We start from the raw sequence: 21,098 nt of genomic DNA on the forward strand, positions 1-21,098 counted from the left end.
AAAAAAGACCTTAGTATTAGATGAAACTTAAAGCCAAATTATTTTCCTTCACATGTTAATATAATATACTAACTAGACACCAAACACACCCTATGGGTGTGGATAATTATGTGGGAAGTTATTCCACAGAATGTAGAGAAAATTGCTGCACATATTTTGTTTTTTATTTTTGATTTTTTTTTTTTAATTTCTTTTGTTTTTCTTTTATTTGTGAATTGACCATTTTGTATTTCTCAAATATTTAAGTTCAAATGTATTTTAATATTTGAAGGATATTTTGGTAAAAAAAATTTGTTTTGGCTGACAAACTCTCTTCTCTTAATAATAGTATAGATACACAAAATCTAGAAAGAAAAAACTCACTCAAGAGCAGAATTCTAGATAACTGAATGGAACAGTTTTGGATCAAAATTTTGGCAGCCACTTCTTCTGAAACAAAGTTAAACCTTCCTCCAAAAATTGACCAAAATCTTGGATCTCTCCTGAGGTTCAATGCATCATTGTCATTCTGAAGTTATACCAATCTTAGTCCCTGCAAGATAAAATGGTTGATCATTAAATTCCACAATGTATATTTGACAAATTGTTCTCAATCTAATATGGAATTATAGCAAGAGCTAGAGTAAGTGTTAATACTTACCAAGAAATGTGGGGAGTAAAGAAATGCAGCAACATAGCTTGCCTGATGCCTCGTGAATGATATGATTCAGTTGAAGTTAGTAACCCTAACCCTAAAAGCTATTCAAACAAAATTAAGGCCCCAAAATCAAAACCCAACCCAAACCCTAAATCACAAACAAAAAGCAATAAAGATAAGAAAAACGCACCAAGATTAGATCGAAGAGCATGGCCTGGTCAACCTTGACGAAATCCTGGTCCCAAATCTTGAGCTCGTCCTCAGTAATATGGAAGTCTTGTGTGGCCTGGTCTTCTTCCAAGATGCAAGTTCAGCGTGGGGCGTAGGTCTGGATCCAAGCAGGGTGGAATAGTTTCTTTGCTGTTTGGTGGTGCCGTTTGGTCAAGGAGGATGGGCTTATTGTTCTCTCTGGGGCCTTGGACTTCTAGAAATTTCGGTCTTTAGATGCAGACGCGAGGAGGGCAAAAGAAGAAAAAAAGGGTGAGCCTAATACGAATGGCAATGATGTGATTACAAAAAAAAACAGGGACAAAATCGTCTTTTCTGTCCCTTATGAACAGTAGTAATAGTAACCGGGTTTTATTATATTAGTAATGACTTGGGCATGAGACCCACTGGCCCCAATGTAGCTCCACCCCTGCTTGTGGAGACTTATGCATATTGGTTAGCATAATATTGCTCGTGGAGGACTTATTATGTTGATCATTGTTAAATATGCTCTTAATGACTCTAAAAATAAATTAAGGTCTCCTAAAATATAGTCAAGATAAATAAAGTCGGCAAAGCTACAAGGCCACAAAACAAAATAAATAATAGCGTAAATATTACACATAGGAGCAAATTTTATCCTTAGACGATGTTATCATGTTATATAAGGTGTATTTCTCGGGTGACGGAGACAAAAACCTAGTTTGAGTAGGCTTGCCACGTCAACAATTCATGCAGACATTAATCAATAAGATGACAGTTGTTGAATATAATTAATCAACTTCAAGAGTATAAGAGCACATGTGATCAAATTAGAAGCTTATTAGAAGTACAAATGAGTGAAAAAAATTAGAGAGTAATGTCACACTAAAAAATAAAACATAGAATGTGGATCGTAACAGAAAGTATAAATTTCATTCCCCTTGATTATTTATGAAGTGAAAGGTTGCTGATACAGATATAATAACATCAAGAAAAGCGAAAGGTTGCTGATACAGATATAAAGGCTGCAGTGCCTCAAGAATAGCCCAAGGAGCAACCTGTTTCCGAGGTTGTTGGCTACTGAGGAGACTGAAGATGGTGCAGGTTCCAACCCTAAGAGGGTGGGACTAGTGCTATCTTAAGTTCTCTCGGCTTTTAGACATTCTGGACTCAAGCTTTTTGAAGTAGGGGTAATTTCTATAAGCTTTCCTAAGACGTGTCTAGTTGATAGTTGTACCACAACTGCGTGACTTGCAGATTAGACTAGATGAATATTTCTTCCTTAGATAGCGAGGCTACTCTTGCTTAGCTTAGGCTTGCTGTTCAGCGGGCGTCCCTTAGATCTTAATGAGTTTAGAGTGGCTTAGATAGGTTATCCGGTTTGTCCCGGGCTTTCTTATGTAAGTTCTGTTAGACTCTGGCCTGTTTTTCATGGCTTTGATATCTAATAAAATCAAATCCTTTCAAAAAAAAAACATCAGTTGACAATTTTACCTCTCTCTCCTCACTATAGGTATGCTTTGACTCTCATCTATGTATTGGTGTTTCACCGTGTCTTCCCGTCAACACTGATATATCCATCGACCCAAAATAAAGACACGTGTCAGAATAAGCAACATCAAGTCAGATCTGACTTGTATATTAAACAACATCAAGTCATAGGAGGAGAAAAAGAAAATAGGAAAATTGGGGGGAGAAAAATTGAATGTGGGACAGATAATTGAAATATAGCCGTTGGAATCTCAACGGCTACTTCTGTGATGCAGATTTCTTTAAAACTTGAAATGTTGCCGTTTTCAAAATCATTTTCATAAAAGCAGCTCATATCGGCTATACTCTGAAGCAGTTCTCGGTGATCCCAAAACAACAACAAGAAGAAGCAATTCGTAATTTGAAATTAAAGGTATGCAGCTCTAACTTGGGTTGATTTTGTTAGTCAAATGTTGAAATATTACTGAAACTTTAGGTGAATGATGCAGGAAAGATGAACGACCTGATGACGAAATCGTTCACTAACTATGTGGATCTAAAGAAAGAGGCAATGAAAGACATGGACCTTGAAGCTGGGAATTTGGAGCTGTCAACAAACATGAACAGTGACCTGGGTCTGTTCCTGGAAGAGGCAGAAAAGGTGAAGCAGGAGATGGCTTGTGTGCGTGATATTCTGGGCCGATTACAGCAAGCCAACGAGGAGAGCAAGTCCCTCCACAAATCGGAGGCGTTGCAATCGTTGCGTAGCCGCATCAATGCCGACATTGTGAGTGTTCTGAAGCAGGCCAGGACGATTCGATGTCATCTGGAAGACATGGACCGTGCCAATGCCGCCAATAAGAGGCTCTCGGCCGCGAAAGAAGGCACCCCGATTTACAGGACGAGGATGGCGGTCACCAACGGGCTGCGCAAGAAGCTGAAGGAGCTTATGATGGAGTTTCAGGGTCTGAGGCAGAGGATGATGAGCGAGTACAAGGAGACTGTGGGGAGGAGGTATTTCACAGTGACAGGAGAGAAGGCGGATGAGGAGGTGATCGAAAAGATCATTTCGAATGGTGGGGAGGAGTTCATGGGAAGAGCCATACAGGAACATGGGAGGGGGAAGGTGCTGGAAACTGTGGTTGAGATACAGGACAGGCACGACACGGCAAAGGATATCGAAAAGAGCTTGCTGGAGCTGCATCAGGTGTTCTTGGACATGGCTGTGATGGTGGAGGCTCAAGGTGAGCAGATGGATGACATTGAGCAACATGTGATAAATGCTTCACACTATGTCAAGGCTGGAACCAAACAACTCAACACTGCCAAGGGATACCAGAGGAGCACCAGGAAGTGGATGTGTATCGGAATCATTATTCTCCTCATACTCATTCTTGTAATTGTCATCCCCATCGCCACCAGCTTCGCCCATTCTTGAACTTGTTCTTGACTTACTGTCTGTGTTATTCTTATTCTTTATTAATGCGTGCATCTTGTAATCAATCTGTGCCTCAACTCATCAGGTTGAGGCCTTGGAAGGATGGATGTTAATGTTTTGCATCATTCTGTTATAAATTGATATCGGAAGTTCTATTATACATGTCTTTTGGTTTTGTAAATTTTCTTCTGTCACACCAAAAGATTGGGTATTTTCTCAGAAACTGGAGATCCCATACATCCTTGTAAATTTCCTTCAGTCATTCAGTTGTAGGAACCTATAACTAAAATCTAGATCTAATAATTTACTCCGAGATCAATTGAAAAAAAAAGTAAAAGTAATCTCTATGTACAATAATTTACAAAACGAAATAGGACTTCTTTAGTAGCAGAGAGCAATTCAGGGACAAAGGGTGACATGGGAACGAAATCAGAGGGTAGGTACAGAAAAATCCACCGCACAAGTATGCCCAAGTTAGTCCTTGCTGCATAATTTTTTCTTTCAAAAACAATTACCAATTTATTTATTTTTGAGTTATTTTAAGGCCCTAAAGAACAAAGCAATTCAGTGCATAACTACTGAAAAAAAAAAAAATTTAATCCAGCTATTTTCGTGACTACTTGAGAAGGCAGTTTTTGGTATACAACTCCTGCAAGTATTCGTGAACCCATCTAACCCATCTTTTTTACTTATGCAACTCCTGCAGATAAGGCAATAGAGTTAAGAGTTGGGAAAGTAAAGCATACTTTCAAGAGAAAAGAACCATCTTATTTATTCATCACTCATCGCAAACAAAAAGTATAAAAGAAGAAATGAAAGATTAAAAAAATACAATGAAATATACTAGTTCCGGAATCGAGGAGATTGGGGAGGACAGAAATGTTTACTCAAAAGTTCCAGAGTCAGTCTATACACAACCAACATTTTTTTTTTTTTAATGAAATGAAATACTCATTAATAAACTTGAATTCAAACTGGGACTACCAAGTACCAACACTCCAAAGGAGCTGCCCCTATTGAAACTCCTATCAGCACTCTGCTTCAATCAAATCAAAAAGCCATGGAGGTCCGACCTCTTGGCAAAACATCACCTGATTCCCATGTTTTTTGACATGCTTCCTGTTCAAACTCGCTTAGCATCAACCTGATCCCATCAAGAACTGCTCCATTATTGCTAAGATCCCTGAGATGACTGCAAGGCATTGATTACATTCAGGGCATCACCCTCCAACATCTTACGCACTCCCAGCTGCTTACACAGACACCATCCCTTTCCAGAGTGCCAGCGCCACTGCTGCTGCCAGAGATAATTGTGCCTGAACTGGGACAGCTAACGCACCAGTTAACTTCCCAGCTTCCTCTCTAACCACCGCACCCAGCCCAGATCTTCCCTTCTTCAAGTCACTTGCCCCATCAAAATTCGGTCAGAAAAACTGAGGGTCTAAACGCATCCAGCCCTGGACCTGCTGTTCCACTTGGATAGCATCCAACCTCTCAGTGACCTGCAACCGTTTCTGCTCATGAGCACTAGTGCAGTCATCCAGCCATTCAGACACTATAAACCAAATCTACTGCTGCAATTACTGGTTTCCCGTGTACTAGATTGTTTCTATCCTTCCACAGCCACCAAACCATCAAACAGAAGAATTCTACTTCTCCCTGTTGCCCAACCTTAACAACATGAGCAAGCAAATCTTGAAACCCTGGTTCATTCCACGACTTACACACACCCCACTACCCCATGCCAAGTACACCTCCAGGTTTTCTTCACCTGCGGACACTCCCAAAAACAATGTAACACAGTCTCCTCCACACCGTTCACACCCCCTATTAGGACCAATTTTGCACCTCAACAGATGCTCACCACAGGGTAGGAATCTGTGGCAAGCCCGCCATAGTAGAAGCTTGACTTTGTTCCAGTTCCTTCCCTTCCATCTCCATACCATTACCACTCTCACTACCCTATCCCAATTCCTTCCTTTCCGTCTCCATACCTAACCAATTATCCAACTTCACCGTATACACCCCATTAGTACAGTAGAAGCACAACCAGCTTTAGAAAAAAACAAAAAAAAATCTCAAATGTTTTTCTAACGCACAAGCAAAGCAAAGGACCTTGCTAAGTTTTGAAACATCCTTTTTCTCTTCAGAAAATGAATTAGAAAGAAGAACCTCTACTACAACCGATCTGAAGCCGATCAAGGTTGTAGGTAGAGGAAGCCCTCGAGGGATACCAAACCAGATCCTAGTGTCCATGAACTCATGACCTAAGTTAACTAAGGCATCAGCCACACCATTGGCTGCCATTAAAAAATTAATGGAACCGATCTGAACTCTACAGTTGTTTCCATTAAAGATTAAAGCAGATGGTTATGGGGAAAAAAATAAAATAAAATAATCAAACTGATGAGTGAATCCCACAGGATCCTTTAAAATCTTCCTTTGCCCAGTCTTCAGACAAATTGGGCCATTAGAAAGGATTACTTACACTTCACAAAAGCAGTGTGCATAAGTGTGTGCAATCTTTATTGACCAAACTGGCAAAAGAATTATTTGATAATGTGCGGTTAGGCAAGACACAAGCCAAACTGGACCTAGTTATTTTGACAGCAAAAGAAGATATAGAGGACACCATAAGCTATAATAATATTCATGAAAAACAATACTCCTGATGGTTACAATAATGAAGTAATAACACGCTAAAGATGCAAACAAATATGAAGTTTAATTACACCTCCTATGTTTAAAATAATAATAATAATAATAATAATAAGTAAATAAAATAAAATAAAATATATAAATTTAAAAAAATAAAAAAATAAAAAAATAAAAAAATAAAAAAATAAAAAAAAATAAATAAACCTCCTATGAGGCACACATCAAAATAGTTCTCACAATGTATGTAAGTAGCAAAAGAAGTGGGTAATACTTGATGAATATTCACATATGATAAATCACAAACTCTCAAAAGAGCCAAGACGCTAAATATTCAAATACATGTTAAGAAACCATTTTACATAGCCATTATGAACCGAAATAGATTGATTATTTTACACAATAAAAGTACAGCATAATTTCCTACTTCCAACCATGACATATGAGTATGACTGTAGAGCACGATAATTGTAACAAAAGGGAACATTGATATGGAACATAATGCTTTAGAGCATGCAAACTTTGCAATAAAATGAAATACAAAAACAAAAACAAAATTACCATACTTTGCATATACAAATAACTTTTATAATATAAATTGCAAGAAAGCTTTCATTTTCATGCAGTCTTATCGATATAACATAATTGAACCCAGAACTGAGTTTGTTTGGATATCTTCCATTAGCACTCCAGAACAGTGCACTATCGGTATGACTCAGAAGAAAATTCACCAAAGTATATCTGATTCTAGAACCTCTAATAGTGAGTTCCAAAGAAGGAAGAAGCACCAGATCTCACAGATGAGCAGTGGCAGGGAAAGAAGAAGCCCAAATGCAAAATTTCACCACTGAAATAAATCCCATGCAATGAGACAGTGTATATGTAAATGTTGTCAGGCAGCAACTCTGGTACTTGCCTGCATGCCACAGAAATTTGTCTCCTACCATTTGGCCTTCATTCAAGTACCTGGACATCTTTCTGTGACTAATGCATGGCTCCTCAGCTTCTGTTGAAGAATAAATTCCATTAGCAAGAATAAGAATCAATCAAAAAGGTAAAATTCAAACAAAACAAGCAAGCAAAATTAACAAACACAACTTATACTACTGCAAATACTAACTAGTTAATCATCCAACCGGAATCCTCGTTATCCTGAACTAGTACTTCAATGGGGCCAGATATAAATGCTATAACATGTTTATGTGGGTGCCAGATCAATCCTTGAAGATCAACTTCCAGTAACAAGGTTACCTATAAATTTATCGAGGATATAGAAATTAGAAGATAACGTTCTCCTCTATGCACTTGTTCTTCACAGGTGTTTATTTCTGATAAAAATGTTAGCGTCATTATGTAATTCACACTAGCAAGAAGTTCAGCAACAAGAGGTAATCTCAAATACTATCTATAGTCACATGCTACAGGCCTTCTAACGTATTGCAAGCCATGGCCACAGCTGTACAACATTCTGATATATGATGAACATGGATTCTTGCCAGGATGACTTCTACTTGAAAGATCATATCCACATTCCCGTAAAGTAAAAGAAATCTTGCAGATACAGAATTTCCGCTTAAAAGAGAAGTTGGATCTATTGCAACAGCAATTAAACTATAAGTATACCTACGATGGATCAGTATTACTTCTACTTCACTAACAAATAACTTGAGCCCAAAAATTTCTCAACGACAAAATGAAGGTTTTATTCTGCTATTTTTAACTAGATAATGCCTCACTTGAAATGACTGCCAAATGCCCAGACATTTCAAACCAAACTCCATAAGATTAACACAAGTCACTATTTTAGCTTTGATTTTCTGGTAGGAAATAATGAAAAAGTGCAATTGGGTTGATCGTTAGTACAAATAAAGAAAAGCAACAGCAACATACATCGGTTAGGATGGAACAGAGGTGTTAGGGAGTGGTTGACGAACCCCTTCAGTTTTTGTAAAACTCCCTTTGTTGGAGCTGTTGTTGCAACTTCGTGGTCTGGACTCGGTGGTGGCAGAAGTTGCTGATGACCCAATTGAAATGAAACCTGGGCAGAATGTCATTCCCTATACAAAGATTGCGCATGTCACATTATGTTCCATCAATTCCCTCAATCAGCATTGAATATGTCTGAGGATGAAGCTTGCAACCCATCTGCTCCATGATGGTTATCAACTCAGAGCATCTATTGACAAGACCCCTCCTAAGTAAACCATCATGGAGAACTTTCCAAGCTACTTCATCAAAGTTATACTCACAACGGAGCAAACTACAGAAAACGGCTTTTGCCTTCTCGATATTCTCCTCAATGAATAGCCCACATACAAGCAACTTGGAAGACTCTAATGTTGGTAAATAACCATCCTCAATCATCGTATCCAGCAGGTTTGCCGCCTCTCCATACACTTGCAACTGACAGCAACAATTAATAAGAGAATGATAAATATCCTGGCTGGGAGAAATCCGCCCATCTCTCATATGAACATATAGCCTCTGGGCTACTTCCAAGCGCCCCTCTTTGCAAAGACCTATTATAAGCTTTTCATATGTGTTGCCATTGGGTGCACAGCCATGTTCAACCATCTTGTCAAACAGATCTAAAGCATTTTGATAATCCATTGTCTTCCATACATCAGCAATATCAATGAAGCTTGAGGCCAAATCAAGTCTCACTATATCGTCATTCGTCTTCGAGCGCAAAAGATGTTTGATCAGGAAAGAATAGGTATAGTGAGAAGGATCGCAGCAAGCATCAAACATGCGCTTAAGAACACCAAATGCAGAATCTAGTAGTCCCATACGTCCATATGTATTAATCAATAACGTGTAAGTCAATGAATCTGCTCTAATTCCTTCTTCACTCATCTTAACCATCAGCTTTTCTGCCTCTTCTATATCCCCTATGCTGCAATATGCATGAATAAATGAAGTGTAAATAAATACGTCCGGTTTACTACCAGAACAAACCATCTGGTTGAACAGTCTATGAGCATGGCCGAAGTCCCCTTCTTTCAGCATATGTTTGATCAGTATAGAATAAGTATGTGGTGCATGCGTCAGGCCTGTACTTAACATCTTCTCGACCAGTAATATTGCATCCTGCAATTTTCCTTCTTTGCACAATCCATCTACCAAGGTATTGTAAGTGCATGTGTTTGGGTTACAGCCCTCTGTAAGCATCCTATCAAACAAGGAATGGGCATCATTAATTTTCCCCACCTTGCAGTAACCATCAATCAAAGCAGTAAATGTCACTTCATTTGACTTTACGCCTTTCTCCTTAAGAGAATCAAACAGGGCATGAGCTTCTTCTAGTCTCCCACTCTTACAAAGACTGTCTATAAAAACACTATAGGTCCACTGGTCAGGAACCAAACCAGTGTCCTTCATCAAATCAAGCAACCTATAAGCACAGTCTAAATCACCTGCTTTACAGTGGCCATGTATTAATGAGTTATACGTAATCACACTAGGTGAGAGCTTCAGATCGAGCATCTTAGCGAGCAATGCCATCGCCTGGTTTACATCTTTCCTTTTACAAAACCCAAAAATTAATTCATTGTACGTTCGAGCATTTGGACAACATTTATTTGATTCCATCAAAGCCTTAATATCAATTGCAGCGTCAACTGCTCCCTCCTTGCAATACCCATCAATCAATGCATTGTATGTGACTACAGTAGGAACCAACCGTTTCTCCAACATCTCATTCAGCAACTTCCTAGCCTCACCTAGCTTATTCTCCTTGCACATACTATCAATGAGCACCGTATAAGTATGAGCATTCGGTTGACAACCTTTTTCCCTCATCTCTTTAAACAAATTCATTGCTTCTGACTTCTTCCCCAATCTACAAAATGCAGAGATAAGAACTGTAAACGTGCGGACAGTCGGTTGACAATTATCCTCCCCCATCTGCGAAAACAACTTAAAAGCCTCACCAATCCGGTCCGCCTCACACAACCCATGTATCAGATTCGTATACGAAACCTCATTTCTCCGACACTCCTTCTGTGGCATTACCCTAAACACCCTATAAGCGCTGTCCACATCCTTATTCCTACAATGCCCCAGTATCAAAGACGTGTAGCTAAAAGTATCGGGCCGCAATCCGGCCTGCCCTATCTTACTGAAATACACCTCTGCCTCAGCCAAATTCCCCAATTTACAATAAGCATTGACCATGGTGTTAAATGTATGCAAATTGGGGGACACCTTATCCTCCAACATCTCCATATACACAGTTTTTAAATCATCAAACAGCGAAAACTTGGACAATGACATGAGAAGAAAGTTGTATGACCTGAGGGTGAGCTTGAAGTGGGTCTTGTTCAGGTAGCGGAGATGGTGGAGGACGAAGAGGGCGTCAGGGGGGCAGGTGGAGGACTTGATCATGGAAATGCGGATCTTTTCGGCGACGGAGAGGAAGGAAGGGTTGGGGAGGAGAAGGGAGAGGAGAGAAGAGTGGGAGTGGACGGTGTGGGTGAAGTTGGGTTTGAGGGCGATCCAGTTGAAGAAGGCGAGGGCGGTTTGGGGAGGGAGGTGGTGGTTGAGGGAGAAGAGGGAGGAGACATGGGAGGGGGATATGGAGGGGATTAGGGGTTTGAGGGAGGGGTGTCTTTGCCAATTGGGTTGGGAGAGGATGGACAAGAGCTGAGAGGGGAGATCGTCGAGGACTGGCTCAGAAGCGGAAGCGGAAGCAGTGAAGGAGAAGAAGCGTTTGGAATTGAGGTGGAGAAACAAGGCCCTGCTGCTGCTGCTGCTGCTTGGGAGAATGGGTTTTCTCCTCATCTTGGGGACTCAAGAGTCGGTTCATTCATGGCTTCTGCTTCTCTCTTTCTGGGAAGGAACATTGAAGAAGACCAAGTTGCGGCATGGCTTGGTGCTCGACTCGAACACTGTTCTCTTATTCTTTATGAGTGGGAGTTTCTCTTAGGCAAGGACATCTGGGATGCTTTTCATTTTCTTTTCCTTTTTTGGGCCAAAGAAGTATACATAGTAACAAAGCGGTGCAAGCCCACATATAATAAATCAATTTTGGCCGTCTAGTGAGGTCAGTTATTTATCATTCAAAATCGTTCAATCTCAACAGTACGTAACTCTTTTATATCGTGAAAGTATACTCTTTTATACTGAAAAGAAAAACAAAGAACTAACCCGATCTGACCAGTTCAGTTTGGTTCGGTTCAGTGCGGTTTTGATTTTGATATTTCATCGTTTTAAATCGGTTAAGTTGTATTATGTGACCTATTTCTCTTGGTGTTTGCTGGGTTCTAATGCTTTTTTTCATTGGACAACCCGTTGGGGTTCATGTGATTAGCTATGATATGGAAATCCGATGTGCCTTTGCTTGTCGTCGGTTAGGTGATTCTAAACTTCTCTTGGATTGCATTCACTTGAGGACCGTTATCCCATGGAGGATTAAGGCTCTAGTTCAAGATATCAACAGGCTTGCTACTCAATTTCATTCTGTTGTGTTTCGACACATCTACTAAGAAACTAATTTTGTAGCAGATAGGCTTGCTGATTTGGCTCACAATGCCCTTAGTCCTTCTGTTTGGTTTCTCTGCCTGCCCCTGTTTGTGTCCCCAATGTTCCATTTGGATCAACTGGGCAGGGGAATTTCAAGAGGTTTTGTGTTGTAGTTTGGTTCCTGTTGTTACTTCTACATCGAAAAAAAAGGTTAATGCCCACGAAATAAATTTTTGGATTTTTCTTACCATCGATTTCTTAATTGTAATGCCCCGTACCTACTAGTTACTTTTTTTACCGTGGTTGACCGAGGAGTGACTTTTTTTTAGTCCGGTAAATTAGGAAATTTCTTTGAGATTGTCGTAGAATACGTAAAATCGAGTTTGTGGATACGAAGTTTGCTTTAATAGGAGTTTCTACGGAAAAGTTATGATAAAAAAAAAAAAAAAACAGAAATTTACTATTCATAGCTTGGTTTTTTTAAAGGGTGAGTATTATAATATTATTTGTGGAATGAAGGGTTAAAAATCAGATGGGAAGAGAGAGAAGGTAAGAGAATCAAAGAAAGAAAGAAAAAAAAAAGAGAGCACGGGACGAACCCGAGCCCCCCCCCATTTTCTTTTTTTTCTTCCGCCGCTGCTCTCCCTCTCTCCGGCGATTCCGTCGCCGTCCGGCCACCCCAGGACGAAAGCTAAGGCACGGCGTGATCCTCTCTTCCTTCTCCTTCTAGCTATGTAAGTATTTCGCCTTGGGTAGCTTTGGTTTTGGAGTTATGAGGAGAATTGCAGAAATGGGAAAAAATGGATTTTTGCTTTGATGTTCGGTTTCCGGCGATTTCCGGCCAGATTATTTGGGGGTTTTGGTTGTTGGGGAAGTACTGAACGTGTTCCTAACCTTGTTGCAGCTCGTTTTGATCGGTGGAAGAAGATTTGAGGGTGTTTGAGACTGTGAACAGTACCATGAACAGTAACTCTCGAATTCTTGGGTTCTTGTTTGATTTTTCTGGATATTTCTGCTTTTTTTTGGTGGCTGCTGCAGTTATAGAAGTGGTTGTGTGGGTTTTGAAGTTGATTTTGGAATAGATAGGTTGTTTGGTATAGGTTTTAAACTTTAAGTTTTGTGTTAAACTTGATATCGTTGGATATTGAGTTTTTGTTGTTGAGCATGGTTGTTGGAGTTGTCAATGTTATTGTGGGATTGGTCTATTTTGTTGAGGAATTTGGTGTTGAGATTGTGGTTTGGAAAAGAAAATTTAGAGAGGATTTGAGATTTAGAGTTGGATTTGTGAATGGAAATAGGGAAAGTTAAGAAAGAATGTGGAAATTTTGGAAAAGGATTTATATTATAAATTGGTGGTAAATTGTGATGAAGGAAGTGAAATTAAAATTGATTAAGTTATCGAACGGTCCTTGTGAAGGTTTAGATTAAGCGAGGTTTTTTTAATTCGGTTCCTCAACCACTCAATAACCTCGCTTAATCTAAACCTTCACAAGGACCGTTCGATAACTTAATCAATTTTAATTTCACTTCCTTCATAACAATTTACCACCAATTTATAATATAAATCATTTTCCAAAATTTCCACATTCTTTCTTAACTTTCCCTATTTCCATTCACAAATCCAACTCTAAATCTCAAATCCTCTCTAAATTTTCTTTTCCAAACCACAATCTCAACACCAAATTCCTCAACAAAATAGACCAATCCCACAATAACATTGACAACTCCAATAACCATGCTCAACAACAAAAACTCAATATCCAACAATATCAAGTTTAACACAAAACTCAAAGTTTAAAACCTATACCAAACAACCTATCTATTCCAAAATCAACTTCAAAACCCACACAACCACTTCTATACCTGCAGCAGCCACCAAAAACAAGCAGAAAAATCAAACAAGAACCCAAGAATTCGAGAGTTACTGTTCACAGTACTGTTCACAGTCTCAAACACCCTCAAATCTTCTTCCACCGATCAAAACGAGCTGCAACAAGGTTAGGAACACGTTCAGTACTTCCCCAACAACCAAAACCCTCAAAGAATCCGGCCGGAAATCGCCGGAAACCGGACATCAAAGCAAAAATCCATTTTTTCCCATTTCTGCAATTCTCCTCATAACTCCAAAACCAAAGCTACCCAAGGCGAAATACTTACATAGCTAGAAGGAGAAGGAAAAGAGGATCACGCCGTGCCCAAGCTTTCGTCCTGGGGTGGCCGGACGGCGACAGAATCGCCGGAGAGAGGGAGAGCAGCGGCGGAAGAAAAAAAAGAAAGGGGGGGCTCGGGTTCTTCCAGTGCTCTCTCTCTTTTTTTTTTTTTTCTTTCTTTGATTCTCTTACCTTCTCTCTCTTCCCATTTGATTTTTAACCCTTCCTTCCACAAATAATACTCACCCTTTAAAAAAACCAAGCTATGAATAGTAAATTTCTGTTTTTTTTTTAATCATAACTTTTCCGTAGAAACTCCGATTAAAACAAACTTCGTGTCCACAAACTCGATTTTACGTATTCTACGACAATCTCAAAGAAATTTCCTAATTTATCGGACTAAAGAAAAAGTCACTCCTCGGTCAACCACGGTAAAAAAGTAACTAGTAGGTACGGGGCATTACATTAATTCTGTTTGCTGGCTTGTGATGCAGGTTGATTGGACAAATCAAATTGGTTTTCATGTGATTAGCTATGGGGTAGGTTGTTACGTCATGTTAGGTTATGATGGACTACAGTTTCAGAAATGACTTGAATTTGGATGTTTCCTATGGTCCTTTCTGTTAAAGGTGCCTTAATTACTTTTAAGGCACTCGTACTTATGGTAATTGCCATTTGCACTCAATATATGTACACTATGATTATAGTATGAGATTATGGTTTCCTGCAACTTGAAACCAGGATGGCTTGTTGAAGTGTAATACACATGGTGACATGTCAAATACATATTTGTGATATAGTTTGATATAGCAACTGTTTCTCTCTAAACATGTCACTGACGCGTTTAGCGATATGAAAAGTAACATGGTTAGTGACATAGCCAACGACTTGGTTAGTGACATGATCTGTGAATTTGTAAGTGGCATGAACTGTGACTTGGTTAATGATATGAACTGTGCCACGGTGAGCGACTTAGTCAGTGGCATGATTTGTGACTTCGTCAGCAGAACTTCTTTTTGTGTTCTAACAAGCAAATCACTAACTAAATGTTACATAAACACAACTTTTAATGGTATAACATTAAAATGTATTATAATTGTTAGTTTGTTACAAAGGAAAAAATTATAGAAGGAACTAAAGATCGGTAAGCAATGAAACAAAGTCATCGTTATCACAGCAAAAGAGAAGTCCCGAAAATACTTCAACCGATAACTATTGCAAATCCTACAAGCACTGCACTTCGCTTCCAGTTCCAATTTGTCTCTCAGTATCGCTGCAACATTCTACAACAAATTGTTTCAAGTGATCCCAAGTACTGCAAATTGAGCCTTTAACGTGTACCATTCTATACTAGCTGCATTTTCTCATCAACCAAACAAAGCGAAGGAACCAAACAAACACGAAATAAAAAGCAATAGAGAATTGCCCACTAGTATTAGATTATAACAACTGAATTAAAAGTTATTGAGAATATTGCCAGCTTAAGCCATTTTAACATATTTAGGTCACCTATTTCATCAATACAGCTCAAGCTGACAACACTAATGCCACATTTAAACAACACGAAGAAGCACTAAAATACTATCAAAGCTGTTAGATGAAGTAAATGTAAAAAATGATGGTATCTGAAGCTTCTCATTCAATAATCAACACCAATTTTAAGTTGAAAAGGGAAATTGAGTTCCAGAGATGACCGGCAGTCATCCTCTCCATGCACAACATCAACGATTCAATCTCGGTTTCCCTGCCGAAATCCTAACCTTCATGGCAGCTCCCATTGCCTGCTTCTTGAAGAAACGCAATCGCAGCCGTCAATTAGACTACCTCACTGATCGAATTTGAAGACGGGCTGAATTTGAAGACGGGCTGAATTTGCATATATCTTAATCGAGGTTGCAGAGAGGTAATAGCAATGGCAGTGACATGAATTGTGACATGAACTGTGATATAACGTGCCTTGTGACATGACATGATTTGTGACCAGGGGCGGAGCCAGAAACAGAAGGTTACTAGGGCACAAAAACAAAATAATAATATCAAAATAATTTTTAATGAAAATTACTAGTAATAGTAATAATAATTAGTGCTGCAAGCTAGAGTTAAACATCGGAAGAAATCTAAACAAAAAATTATGAAGTTAGGCTTATTCAAACCCAGGACCTGTAATGTAGCTATAGCATGGCAAACCACTGCACCATACCGACCATCTGTACTATTTGGTAACTTAATTATATATATCTTAAGTTTACTGAGGAATAAGACCCCATGTGGCTCTGCACCGTCCGTGACAATGTGAGCAGCTTAATTAGTGACTGTGACATGGTGAGCGACTTTGTTAGTGACATGAACTATTAATTTGTTAGTGGCATGAACCGTGACATGAACTCCAACAATATAATAAGGATTTAACTGTGACATGACATGAATTGTGAAATCAACAGCATCGGAATTAATTCAAAATACCACGTTGCACAGGAACAATACTACAAAGACAAGAGTTTTGCCTTCTTCCCCAAACGTGATCATCTTCCTCATTACAGAAATTGAAACAAGCAAAAATGTTCTGGGGATCTTTTCAGAAACTAGTTTCTCCTACGAGAGTTTTATTGCTATGAATAAATTCCGACCCTTACATCAAAAAGACAAACATAGAAGGGATCATACGGTTATGGGCTACCATATAGGCATATATGATATTGCAGTTCTCTAATAGTGAAAAGGAAGGATCAAAAATCCTATTTTCATCCTCCATGACTGAAGCCAAACTGGTCACAATCTTCACCCCTGATGCTCTCCTGGGCTTCACCTCTGGCGGCTTCCACTCCTTAATCCCGCCTTCTCCTCTTCACTCTTAGACAACTCAAACACCAACTCCTCCGGCTCACTAGAGTCCACTGACTTGTCCAGCAGAGCACAACTCTGTTCAAATTCCATGAATTGAAAAATATAATTGATAAACATCAATAATCTTTCATTGAGCGGGGTTTTTACAAACAGAACTGCAATTAATTACTAGGTAATTCAACACCAGTATAAACCAATTGTACCCAATATTATTCCATTATAAACAAAGGGATGAGTAGAACACCATACCAGTGATGCGGACAAGAGTTTCCCTCTCTGACAAATCAGTCACATGCTGCAATTAGAATACACAAAACTCATTTACAACTCCAAACTTGCAAATCATGATGACAGTTAGATTCAAGAAGATGCACAACTTACAATGATGGTATCATTGAAGGAGGCAAAGATGTGAGCGACACCAAAAACATGCTCTCCATCACGAACAGCTTTCAGAAAACAAATCATCCCAACCTGACATTGTGATATGGAACTGGGCATGCAACAATGGAAGGGGATCTGTATACATGCTGGTTTTTATTTTTTATTTTTTATTTTAAATTCTGACCAGCCAAAATTGAACCAAGTAAAGATTCTAAGATCCACTCAAGATTTTGTGGGAATCAATCTTTCAAAGGAATGAACTCAACACAGAAAGCCCATATCAATTCTAACACATTTCAACTTCCCATCCCCTGCAACAATAATAATGTGGCAGCTTGACTCGCCCACAACTCTTGCATCGGATTATCACCTCCATATAATCTGGTGAGGCAGAGACCCTTTAAAAACGCTCAACTCCATCATATCAATCATGTTTCAGTTAGATAACAACTTCTTCACTGTCAAAACTCAAACATTACAAATCCAAACCTTGAGAACTAGGTTTCATGATCCCATATAATCTGGTGCCAAATTCCCATACTAGAGGGGCAGCTTTGCTCATGAGTACAATCCAAAGCCTCGAGGACCTGCCGGCTTTTTTGGGAAGAAATTTCAATCCATCTGTACAATTCAGCAAAGTCATACAGCAAACAAGCTTAACAAAACTTGGATAGAAATTCAATACAACTATAATTGGGAAAAAAAGAAACAAAAACCAATATAAATATATATAAATAACAAGCTATAAAAGCATGTCCTTGGGGTGTGAAGATGGACATTTTAACAACAAATATGTCTTTGTCGTAAAATCCATTGTTTAACCTTAGCCATTAGAAATGGTTCTCTACATCTCAACCTGCTCAAATTTCTCAGAGTTAATGACAACACTAAAAGATATACAGGTTACATTAGATATACTAAAGAACAGTTTTACCTTTTATCTTCCTACGGATCAGCGTAGACAGAATGCATTGAACAATCTTTCATTATCAAAGAGTCCACTATCTATTCATTGTAGCTGTCAATCAAGTCAGAATGCATCATATAAGCAATAAAACCATACCACAAGACCAAAACCAATGTTTTGAAAGATACCACAAATAAGCTATATAATTTCAGTACAGATACATAATTCAATCCCATACAGAGTAATAGAACGCCAACAGGTAGCCGCAAGTATATGATAATTCAATAATTTTCATACAATGTATTTTCACCATGCAAGATGCAATTGCATCAGTCCAATTTACCTTCATTCAATAGATAATTAGCCCACTATGAGTTTACTGCATTTTCATTTTTAAATACATCAATGAGAAGTTAGTGAGATACAATTTTGCTAATTAAATTAATTAGTTAGAAAGATTGTTACAAAAAATAAGCAAAGCAGTACATATGTGTTTCCCCATAATTCAGGAATGCACATTTTGTAGGCAACACTGGCATTTTGTCACTAAATATCTGTTTCTATTGAATCTATTTGAAAGGTCCACATGCATTTATCAAGAATACAAAAGAGACAACAGATATACTTATGAAGGGGAGTAAACAGAGTCCATACTACTTTTGTTTCTGGATGCAAGAATAGAAAGTTTAAGAGCTCTTAAAGGGCCAGCAGATTATGCAGTTTCTGTCTCATCTGCTTAAGCTTACTCAGCTTGTCTGTCTCACCAGCTTGAAGCAGAAAGGTCTCTAATGTCCGAAATGATGGTTCACTCATATCCCTCCCTCTCTCCAACATTTGTAAGGAGCACTCAAAAGCTTCTATTGCCCTACTGCGGGAGCATAATGCTGTTAACAAAAGATCCAATGCATGACCATGAGGGCAATATCCTTTCTCCACTAGGTATCCCCACAAGTGCAAACCCAAATCAAGCTGATGATTTGCACAGAAAAATTTAATTAACATCACCACTGTTCGTGTTTTGGGCACAAAATTTCTATCAACCATTTTGTAATACAGATCAGAAGTCCCCTCAATACCTGATGTTCTCATCAGGCCAGAAAACATGGTGTGATAAGTCATATGATCATGCGTAATATGCTTCTCTTCCATCTCATCCATCAAGGCAACTGCCGACTGCACATCGTTGGATCTAATAAGTGAACTCATTAAAGCATTATAAACCCCAGTATCAGGAAGCAAATTTCTCAAATGAATCTCATCAAATAACTGTTGTGCCTTAATTGGATTCCGAACAACCCCAGCTCCATGAATCAGTGTAGTGATAGTCTGTAATGCAGGCGACAATTTGGCCCTTTCCATTTCTTCAAAAAGCCTCAAACCATCAGCAAAGCAACCTCTTTTACAGTAAGCATCAATCCTAATATTATAAGTTATACTGTTTGGCTTAAAGCCTCTTCTAGCAAGCTCATGGTAAAAGAGTTCTACTGCAGTAATATCTCCAGCTTCCTTGAACCCCAAGAGCAAGATATTCATGGTCTTGGTGTTGGGTGAAAACCGAGAATGCATCTTTATGAAAACTGAGCGTGCCTCCTTCATTTGTCTTTGTGTGCAAAATGCTCTAAGAAGTACATTAAACTCATCAGTACCAAACTTCCTACCAACAAAAATATCAGTCTCCATCTTCTCAAATGCTACAAGGACATCTTCATAGGATTGGAACTTTGCGATTTTTGACAGCATGATGCTCATCGACTTCAGGGTAAGCAACGAAGGATGCATACTACTTATTTTCTCCATCAACTCCCACGCTTTATCAAAATAGCGCATCCTGGTAAGGATGTGCAGCGTCTTTTCAAAAGCATCTGAACTTGGACGTAACTGGGAATGATGGAGGGAATAATTGAAGAACTCAAGAGCTTTAAGACCATTGGAATGGGCTCCGAAAAGGTGACCAAGAACATTCTCCACAAAGCTCGTAGAAAGAAGAGGTGGTGGGATATTCTGGAGAAGAGCCGGTTGAAGTGGTTGATCAGGATATGGATGGTTGTTAATAATTCTAGTAATCCTATCAATGTTGACATCCGTTTCTACAGACGATACACATTGGCCGGATACTTTAGCGGCGGAAACAAGAGAAAACTTTAGCTTTAAAGGGGTTGGAAATTGATTGGTTCCACTCTTGAGTCTTGCCAAAAGGAGCATTCTCCCCTTTGTGAACTTAGTAATAAGCGCAACTCCGACCCATTTAAGGTGGGAATGCCACAGTGATTTCAACACCCTGGAATGAGGTAAAACAAAAATTCAAAGTCTGAGAGTAAATCTAGACAGTTAGAGTGATGACTGGCCACAACTAAAGCCCCTGGTGTTTTATCATACTTGGTTTATTAACAAAGCTTACTCCTTTTACATACTGCAAATTTCATAAAGACTTAGAACAGTCACAAACATATCTATTACTCTGGGAGAACAAAACTTCACATTTTCTATTAGATAAGAATGGAGAAGAAACTTCATAATTTGTAGTAATTATTTCTAAATTTTTGTTTCTGGGGGAGACTTGGATGAAGGAAAGTACCTGATACGAGCTCAGACGGCACAGTGGGACAAACCCAGAAGACGAGAACCACAGGAACACCCCGAACGGCAGCGTTTCGGTTATCTCTGCAACTTTCAACTTTCAACTTTGAAGTCACACTTCCCCAATCTGTTTAAAACGTAAATTCTTTTTTTTTTCTTTTTTTTCCTTTGTATTCCCATGATGACTTGTTTGGCTCCTCCACAGTAATGCAAAAACGTTTTTGAATTAATAAAAAATAATTATAAGAAAAAAAAATTGCAAAGACAATGGAATGCGTTTTGATGGTTTTGAGAAGCAAACTCCTTGTGTACAAACGTTTTTGTCAAATTTAAAAAGTATTGTTAGGCATTTTAGAAGCAATCTCAAACTAGCCCTTAAACTTC

At 38.8% G+C, this 21,098-nt stretch overlaps 3 protein-coding genes across 5 annotated transcripts; 1 reads left to right on the top strand and 2 right to left on the bottom strand.

The window, feature by feature from the left end:
• Positions 1-2,579: 2,579 nt before the first annotated feature.
• LOC112175199 (syntaxin-related protein KNOLLE) lies at positions 2,580-3,896 on the top strand. Its single transcript, XM_024312867.2, has 2 exons — positions 2,580-2,729; positions 2,806-3,896. The coding sequence occupies exon 2, from the start codon at positions 2,811-2,813 to the stop codon at positions 3,732-3,734; it is 924 nt and encodes a 307-aa protein (XP_024168635.1). The 5' UTR covers positions 2,580-2,729; positions 2,806-2,810; the 3' UTR covers positions 3,735-3,896.
• Positions 3,897-6,883: 2,987 nt separating this feature from the next.
• On the bottom strand, positions 6,884-11,322 carry LOC112187694 (pentatricopeptide repeat-containing protein At5g65560). Of its 3 annotated transcripts, XM_040516199.1 has the most exons (3): positions 8,280-11,322; positions 7,510-7,717; positions 6,884-7,395 (listed from the first exon to the last, which is right to left on the bottom strand). In XM_040516199.1, exon 1 carries the CDS (start codon positions 11,169-11,171, stop codon positions 8,472-8,474), a length of 2,700 nt encoding a protein of 899 aa, XP_040372133.1. In that variant the 5' UTR covers positions 11,172-11,322; the 3' UTR covers positions 6,884-7,395; positions 7,510-7,717; positions 8,280-8,471. The 3 variants fall into 3 exon arrangements, with proteins under 3 accessions (XP_040372133.1, XP_024182368.1, XP_024182355.1); XM_024326600.2 differs by lacking the exon at positions 7,510-7,717 and having other exon boundaries at positions 8,324-11,322; XM_024326587.2 differs by lacking the exon at positions 7,510-7,717.
• Positions 11,323-16,428: 5,106 nt separating this feature from the next.
• Positions 16,429-20,979, bottom strand: LOC112187713 (pentatricopeptide repeat-containing protein At3g61360). Its single transcript, XM_024326612.2, has 6 exons — positions 20,713-20,979; positions 18,792-20,415; positions 18,165-18,248; positions 17,228-17,851; positions 17,096-17,141; positions 16,429-16,921 (listed from the first exon to the last, which is right to left on the bottom strand). The coding sequence occupies exon 2, from the start codon at positions 20,337-20,339 to the stop codon at positions 18,834-18,836; it is 1,506 nt and encodes a 501-aa protein (XP_024182380.1). The 5' UTR covers positions 20,340-20,415; positions 20,713-20,979; the 3' UTR covers positions 16,429-16,921; positions 17,096-17,141; positions 17,228-17,851; positions 18,165-18,248; positions 18,792-18,833.
• Between the last annotated feature and the right edge of the window lie 119 nt (positions 20,980-21,098).

This window comes from Rosa chinensis, chromosome 1, assembly GCF_002994745.2.
Source record: "Rosa chinensis cultivar Old Blush chromosome 1, RchiOBHm-V2, whole genome shotgun sequence".
In the NCBI taxonomy this organism is placed as follows: domain Eukaryota; kingdom Viridiplantae; phylum Streptophyta; class Magnoliopsida; order Rosales; family Rosaceae; genus Rosa; species Rosa chinensis.